Here is an 8,347-nt window from a genome sequence, read left to right as displayed (position 1 = left end):
CGCGCGTCTCTAGCGCTACCACGGGAAAGACGCTGTGAGGTTTAACGTGGGGGGCAGAGCAGCACCACCACGCGTGGGGGGAAACATGCACAGATGCACGGACCCCGAAGCGCCTCTCCACACGCGACTTCTGAGCTACAACAGAAGAGTCGCGTCCGCCCCCCGTCCCCGTGCAGGACCTGACAGCCGCCATCTCGCCAGTCATCACATTCCCTCCTGAACCCGAGGGCCAACCCGCCCCGTGGCCTCCCGCCACGGTGACAGACAACACAAACCTCATAGGCGACATCCCTGCCAAACGACTGGCCTGAATCTCATCAGGAGGATACGAGACACCCCCGCTGAGGGGCGCCGCACAACGGCTGGCCTGCCCTCCTCAAACGCCCTGACGCCCGGGAACACGGTGCACGCTGGGACCCCCTTGGCTGACGGGGAGGACGGGCGGGGCGACACACACTGCGCACATCACTGGGGCGACTGGCAGGAAGAGAATGTGCACCGCGGATGAGCTGAGCGCACCATCTCGCTGTGCAATGTTCTGACGGTGTCTCTGTGCTTGGGAAACAGACAGTGGTGCTCTCAGGGGCCCAGGGGTCCAGGGTCTCCAACGGACTCAAACGGTTCGGGGAAAGCACGCAGACACACAGGCACACGCACAGGATGAAGACGGGGCAAAGTACAAACGATTGGTGAAGACAGGACTCGCCTGTACCGTTCTTGAAACTTCCGTCTACATTTGAAATTACATCAAAATAAAAGGTTTAAGACGTCACGTGCATCGTCATGTGCGTGATCTGACCCCAGTGCCCTCAGCAGCTCAGCGTTAAGAGAACGAGAGGCCTCCCTTCCTGTCCCTGGAAGAAGACACCTGGAATCACGCGAAGGAGGGAAAGCAGGCCTGGGGAAGAGGAGAGCGACACATTTTTACCGCACATCCTCTGGTGCCGCGTGACTGTCTTACGTGTGCGTGAGCAAATCAATCGGGAAAATGAAAACGCAGAAACTCGCGGGAAGGAACCCTTCTGCACCCACAAGGGGAGCAGCATCCTCAGGGACGCGGCCTATCCTTCAGCTCCATGCTCGCTCCGCCTCCGCCTGCCTCCCTGCTGGGCAGCCCAGCCGCGTGCCTCACGCGCCACCTGCTGGCGGAGCGGCTCACTGCAGCCGAGGCGCGCCAGCCCTCCGTGCCACCCTGGCACCCACCCTCCACCATGCGTGATCTCGTGACCACGGCCACATCCCACCTTCCGGAGAGCCCCCGCAGCCAGCAAGATGCCCGATGCAGCGTGGCACTCCGCAAAGATGAGACGTACCGAGGAAAGGACGCAGCTTCGAGGGGAAGCCCAGCAAATGGACTTGGAGGCGAGCACCCCCCTCAGAGCTTGGTGGCAGAGTGGCCCCGCGGCCATGGTGACCCCCCGAGAACCACACTGCTGACTGTACGGCTCCCTGCTGGCCCGCCCACCCCAGCCCCGCCTGGGCTCCCGGGGTGTTCACGGCCTATCCCACACTTTACACCAAGGAAGGTGTAAAGTCAGCAGCACTCAGGACCCCGGTCACCAGCTCTGTGTCCCCACGAAGACTCTGAAAAGCAAGGACACCAAGCTGGCCAGTCCTGTGGAGCAAACCAGTTCAGCCCCAAGAAGCCAAAGGAGTTCAATCGGAGCATTAAAAAATAGAACAGAACAGAAAATACCGGATCAATGGCCCCGGAAGCCCATGACCAACACACAGCTGAAGTAAACCTCAAGGACAAATGGCTCATCTCTGTGACTCGCGCAGGACGGCACAAACACATCGCCCTCTGACAAAGTAAACCACACGTGGGGGCGCAGGTGCACGTGCCCTCCGCCAGCGGGGGACTCACCGAGGTCTGTGTTCGGGCCGGCAAGGAGCTGCTTGAACTTGTCGAGCCGGGAGGCCTCTCATTCACTTAACGCTGAGCTGCTGAGGGCGCTGGGGTCAGACGTGCCACCCACACGGCCGCCACCGAGTGCGGGAGAGACTGGGACCGCTGCAGAGGAGCAGTGTCGCCGGCGCTGTCTGCGGAGAGAGCGCGCAGGGGGTGAGGACGGCCTCCTGGACACCCCCCCCACGGCCCTGTTCCCCAGTAAGAAGGCTCCCACCCACGCCACCTGCCCTTCGGGAACGCCACCGTGCCACAGCCATCCCCTCCTCCCCTAACCGGCCAGTGCAGACCCGCGTGACCGGGGCAATAAAGTGAAACTAGTGAACACCCAAGAAGCCCACTGGCCTTATTGGTAGAGCGTTACTCCCTGGGAAAACAGACGTGCCTCACACAAAAGCAAAACGACAACCAGAAAACTCCAGACCCCCCCGGCTCCCCCACTGCTAGCAGGCCTGCCCAGGTGACACAACCCAAGGATCTGCTGGTGCCTGTGGGGCTCACCTGGGCCTGAGCACAGAAGGAAGCCACCGAGCCACACGTGGAGGAGCATGAAGCCCACAAAGGCACTGCACCCCTTGGATCTCCCCAAGCCCCATGAGGGAGGCGGGCAGGGACCATCACCAAGAGAAAGCACAGGAAGCTAGAGCGCATGCAAGCAGGGGAGGGGCAGCAGGCTGCAGGCCTGCCCAGCACACCCCGCCCCAGGGCACCACCTACCACCACGCACAAAGGCCCACCGACAGGGACACACAGGGCCGAAGTGAAACCGTGCGTTAAATCCAGGAACCCGGACCAGGAAGAGCCACAGAAAAGAGCCCAAGGCCCAACACCCACTCAGAAAGAGCCACCAGGGACCAACGAGGGGCCCACAGGAACAGGCAGCACCAGGCTGTACACCCCCAGGTCTAAATACCCTTGAATGGTCACATCTCCCAGAACTGAAATTTAAAGTAGAGGAAAAAACCAACTCCAGGAGATGGGGCGGGAACCAAACAAAGTGAAGAAAACATGCCGGCCCTGGCCGCCGCTGTCAGACTCCCACCGACCCCCTCCTTCCCGCAGAGCTGACTCATTACCCTAAAATCGAGGCCCGGAAAGGCTTCACACAGAAACCCTCAGGCTACAGAGGAGCAGTGTCTGGCCCAGTTAAGCTTCCAGAAAAGCCTGGAGAGGTGGGCGTCGAGGTGAGGGCAAGTCCCAGCCCCTCCGCAGGGCTGACCCCTCGCTTGCAGGAGGTGTCCCCACCGGCCTGCCCTCCGGGAGGCCCGGGGCAGCGATGCTCAGACCCCTTCCTCCCCGCCCTCGGAATCTGCCACTCCGCTGTGCGTCATGATTCCTCAGGAAAGACGATGGGCGGGAGGAGGGATTCCTCGTTCTAACACGGAACCAAACGTGCTGAGTTTTACTTCTCCGCCATCTTAGAGAGCATCCCTGTGACTTACTCCGACATGTAAGGACCACGTCGTCCTGAGCAGAGCACACATCCGGTCCCCCTCTAAGATGGGACGGGCAGGGTTTGCAAGGCACAGTGATGCCCCCTGCCCCCCGAGGAAGCAGGAAGGTCAACAGCAGGTCTCCCTGCTACTGTAAGTGGAAAACACATCAGTGTCCCCCTCCGGGGCAGCCAGTGTCCACCCAGGACCCACTTGCAGCTCAGTCCCCATCAGCGATGGACTGTCCTCCCCAGCCACGCCCACTGAGCCCTTCGCAGCCAAAGGCGCAGGCTCCCCATTACGCCAGCGGCACCCTAGACCAAGCAAAGGGCATCTGACTTCAGATACAAAGGTACAGATACCTCAGACCCTGATTAAGAAAGTCAGGACAGTCGAAAGGTAAGCAGGAGGCGCGGGGAAGGCCAGCCTGAGACCCCTGCTGCAGCATCCCGGAAATTTCAGGCTGCCATCTACCCAGGGCTGAAGGCCAAAGGCGAGGGCAGCCAGCAGGCCCTGTGGACGCTGCGTGGGGTGACGTGAGCTCCCATGGTGGCGCACCATAAAGGGACAGGCACCGACACAATGCCGTCAGTGGGAAGGGCAGGCAGCACTCTGATCAGACTGGGCCCCGTGAAACACAGCGTCCAGGCCCCAGAAACACAACTCCGCTCCGAGGAGCACAGTCACATGAAATGGCACTCACAGGTCCCTCACCTCAACAGAGGCCTGGCCTGGCCCTGGGCCGTGGGGCCGGTGCAGGGACAAGAGTGGGGCAGAACATGGAGGAGGGGAGAGCCCGCGGTCACCAGGCCCTGAAGACACCTCAGTTTAGCTCAGCAACATTCACATAATGACACAGGACCCCAAAGGGAAACAAAGGTAATGGGACATGGTCCCTGCCTTGGGGGAACTTGCAAACCACGTAGATGAGGTGTGCAGTCAGCCAGCCCAGCCCACCCGGCACCTCCCCTCGGCTGGGATGGCCCCACCTCCTAAGCCTGGAGCCTCACCCTACCGGTAACCTTAGAGACATCACCTCCTCCCTGAAGCCTTCCCTGACACGTCCTGGCCCTCCTCAACAAGACTGAACTGGGACGTCTACCCGTGGGTGCTTCTGGGTCCTGTCCATCACTCCAAGGCTCCATTCCACCCAGGGAGGTGAAAGACTCAGATCCTTGTGTTTCCCCACTAGACTGCCTGCCAGTCAACACATCTGCGCCGGGCCCAGCCCAGTAAGAATGAGGGCTGACGCGGTCGTCTTAGCGCCAACACCGAGTAAGCCAGCCCCACGACTAACAGCCCACCAAGGGAACTGAACACAGGCCCACGAGTTCTGCGCACCACTGCCAGCCACCCGTGGGGTCGGCTCCCTGAGAGGCCACCTCGGGCTCCAGAGCGGCCCTCTCCCCCTTGGCACTGTGCACGGTCGGGCCAGAGAGTCCCCTGGGGGCCAGGCACCCTGGTCTCTGCCTACTTCATGCCAGGAGCACACACTCCCTGCCCCAGATGTTAACAGGAAAGGTCCTAACACAGGACCTCATGGCCCCTGGGGGCGGCATCACCAGCGAAGAGGCCCTGCTCTCTGTGGGGAGGTCAGCAGCTAGCAGCAGGCCCTGGCCTCAGACGCCCTGGACTTGAACCCTACCCCACCGCTCAGCATGCTGGGCGAGCCACGTGACCTCCCTATACCTCCCCCGTAAGCTCTCTCCTAGACTGGCTGCAAAGTCAGAGGGATCTGTTCATGACGAGGGCCCGAGACAGTCTCTGCCCCACAGTAAGCGATGGACAAACACTAGCTGCTATCATGAAATGAACTGCTCACAAAAAGCCTGCTCAGAAAGCAAAGCAAAGATGGTTGATGCGCAAGCGGGTGGAGGCAGAGGCAAACACAGTAATCGGCCCCTTCCCCAGCATGAGCCGCTTGGGGCATCCTTCACCTGGCTTTTACAGGAGGAGGCCACCCCAAGGCTCCCCACCCTGGCAGGATGCAGCCCAAATGCATACCTGGCCATGGGCTGAATGCTGTGAGGCCCCAAAGTCCGTATGCGCAAGTCCTTCCCCAGACGGGACGGTGTTAGGAAGAAGAGCCTCAGGTTTAGAGGAAGTCAGGAGGGTGGGGTCCCCTGAGGGGATCGGTGCTCCTGAGGAGTCACGAGACAGCCTGTTTCCCCTCTCTAGTCTCCCCCATATTGGGATACTGTGAGAAGGCAGCTGTCTGCGCCCCGAAGAGAGCCAGGACCCAACCGTGTTGGCCGCCTGATCTGACTTCCGGCCTCCAGAACTAGGAGACCTAACTTTCTGCTGTTCATGCACCATCGGCCTGTGGTGCTCTTCGCAGCAGCCCCACAGCCTGAGAGAACAGGAGCCTGCCCGCTCAGCCGAGATGGGCCCCCACATCTACGGGTGCTGAGGCCCGCCCCCCAGCAACTGCTCAGATGGCAGGTGTCACAGAGGCTCTACCCAGGCCCCAGAGGCGTGGGGCACAGCAGAGGGCAGAGGAATCCGGGGCACCTGCCAACTTGAACAGGCACCCAGGCTGAGGGTACTGCCCGGCTGGGGCGCGCAGGCGGTAATCGGCATAGGATGCGTCAGTCTCGGGGAACCCCGACCCACTCGCAGAAGCCCTAACCAGATTTTCATTTTTAAACTCAAATACTTTGAAGTTCAGCCTATTTTGGAGAAAAATAGTTCAGATTCCAATATGAAAACTGGTCAAAGGAACTAATTCACAGCGTTCTCACCCACGAAGACGTGTGATGTTCCAAACATTAGTCAGCTCCCGGGAAGGGTTTCTGAAAACTAGACAGGGGGATGAACGCCAGCTCCGTGGTCCCAGCAGGGCAAGCTGAGGCTGCCCGATGCCCTCTTCTCTCCTCTGTAAACAAGGGGCAGTCCCCCTGACCCCCAGAGACCCTGGGAGAGGGAGGCCGTGAGTCCGCCGCGGTGCAGGCCGGCCCCTCTGCCACCAGCTCCCCACGCCTCACTGCCTCACCTCACTGATGCTCACGTGTCACCTTCTCAGTAGGGCATCTGGACGCTCTGACTGAAGATTACGCCCCAGGTCCAGGCTGCTGTCGCCACCTCCCACCTCTGTCTCGACCCAGGGCGCTTGTCTCCTCCCCGCACGCTCCAGGCCTCCTTACTGACCCAACGTGTAGGTCAGTGCTTGTCCCCCTCACCAGAACACACACTCCAGGCCAGGGACTTCCTGGGGGCACCCCAAGCCCTAAGAGTCTGGCCCATCACAGAGGCTCATCAAACACTGTGTTGTTTTACATCATAGACACCCCCAAAAACAAAAAGCAAAACTACTGAGAGCCGTCTCCAGAAAGGCTACTGAGCACCAGGCACGGGGTACAAGACATGCACTGATCGCATCCTTGAGTTTATGACCTGGAGGCAGTCATTCCACACCCCAGACTCTGCCCCCTACAGACTCTGAGCCACGTGCAGGTGTCCTGGCGGGGGAGGGGGTGTCATTGGAAGCTGCCGGAGGAGGTGCAGCCTCTGAACGTGCAGTTGGCCTGGCCCCTGAGCTGGAAATGTCCCCCTGGGACAACCGGGGCACACTTAGAAGGGAGACACAGTCCCCTGGGGCCTGGTGCTCACTGTGGGCCTCTCACAGCCAGGCCACGAAAGCCACACACCACACCCTCCACCCGGAGGAGAGAAGCACTCAGCTGGGGACACAAAGAAAAGTCTACGGCTTCTGCCTGGGAAGGCCTGTGGGCACGTGGATCACAACCTCTAGGTCTTCCAAGGGCACGAGCCCCTGTGGCAAAGAGGACGGAACGCCCGCTAACCTCCCCCACCGAGAGGCCTCCAGCCCCTCTCCCTCGCAGCACTGCGCGTCATCTCCTCGCGCCCCCGCCCACCTGCAGGACAGGATGTGTGGCTCTCGCTGACGGACTTCACCAGCCGGAGGTCACCGCTCGGGACCGAAGGAGGTTCTGCCGAAGGCTGTGGCTCCTGCTCGGGGCCCGGCGCCTCCTGCGGCTTGCGGCGCTCCTGCCGCTGGCTGTGGTTGCGCAGGACGCGGTGGGCCGTCTCCATGACCACGTCGGTGTTCAGGCTCTCGGCTGCCACGGCCAGGAGCCCGTCATCGTCCTCGCCGGCATCCCAGGCGTCGCTGGTGTTGCTCTCAAACTCCGGGAAGGTGCTGATGCTCTTGGCCTTCACGGGTGTGGCGGGCGCCTTGGGCGCGCCCTTGAGCAAGCTGCAAAGCAAAGGCCGACTTCAGCTGTCCCCTCGGAGGCTGGAGCGGACTCACCCCACGGCCGGTCAGAAAGGAGCCCATGGATGAAAGGTGCACATTCAAGCTTCCAGTGTCAACTGAGCTGAGGGTGAAGAGCAAGCACAACACAAAGAGGCATCCGAGAGAGGACTCCTGGGGCACCCAGGGGGCTCAGTCGGTTAAATGTCTGCCTTTGGCTCAGGCTGTGATCCCGGGGTCCTGGGATCGAGCCCCACATCGGACTCCCTGCTCGGTAGGGAGTCTGCTTCTCCCTCGCCCCCCTCCCTACCCCCCCACTCTTGTGCTCTCGCTCTCTTTCTCAAATAAATAATCCTAAAAAAATCAGAAGAGGACTCCTAGGATTCGGGGGCAGGAAGGAGAGGCTCTCGAGGGGCAGTACCGCCATGTATTAGAAGAGAAGAAATGGAAGACCATCGGTTAATTCCATAAGGAATTGGGGGTCAGTGAAGTGCTTCCTCCTTAGGAGATCTTCAGTATTTACTTATTTTCAACAAACAGAAGATTTGCTATTCTGCGAGGGTAAAAACATCTCTTTTGGTGATGAATATTAATTCTCTCTGAAGTTTACCACCTACATCAGAGAAACTAAAATGAGGACGGGTGGTTTGGTTAACATAGAGCAACTGAGTGCCTACTCCGCGCCAGGAGCTATTCTGGCGGGGGGTGGGGGGTGGGCACAGGTTTCCTCTCCTTTCCGCAGCCACCGTCTTAGTGGCTCTAGCGCTGGGGCAGCTGGGTCCCCCTTCTTTA

The 8,347-nt window shown here is 60.5% G+C and overlaps 1 protein-coding gene across 1 annotated transcript; it reads right to left on the bottom strand.

The window, feature by feature from the left end:
* Window positions 1–1,484: 1,484 nt before the first annotated feature.
* Window positions 1,485–7,628, bottom strand: LOC118027158 (TBC1 domain family member 22A-like). The gene is made up of 2 exons (XM_035030357.1): window positions 7,218–7,628; window positions 1,485–2,043 (listed from the first exon to the last, which is right to left on the bottom strand). Exons 1-2 carry the CDS (start codon window positions 7,393–7,395, stop codon window positions 1,934–1,936), a joined length of 288 nt encoding a protein of 95 aa, XP_034886248.1. The 5' UTR covers window positions 7,396–7,628; the 3' UTR covers window positions 1,485–1,933.
* Window positions 7,629–8,347: the final 719 nt, after the last annotated feature.

This window comes from Mirounga leonina, unplaced genomic scaffold (assembly GCF_011800145.1).
Source record: "Mirounga leonina isolate KUSES-001 unplaced genomic scaffold, KU_Mleo_1.0 Mir_360, whole genome shotgun sequence".
NCBI classification, from domain to species: Eukaryota; Metazoa; Chordata; class Mammalia; order Carnivora; family Phocidae; genus Mirounga; species Mirounga leonina.
The sequence above is the reverse complement of the archived record's forward strand: the minus strand, read 5'-3'. Positions and strand labels throughout refer to the sequence as shown.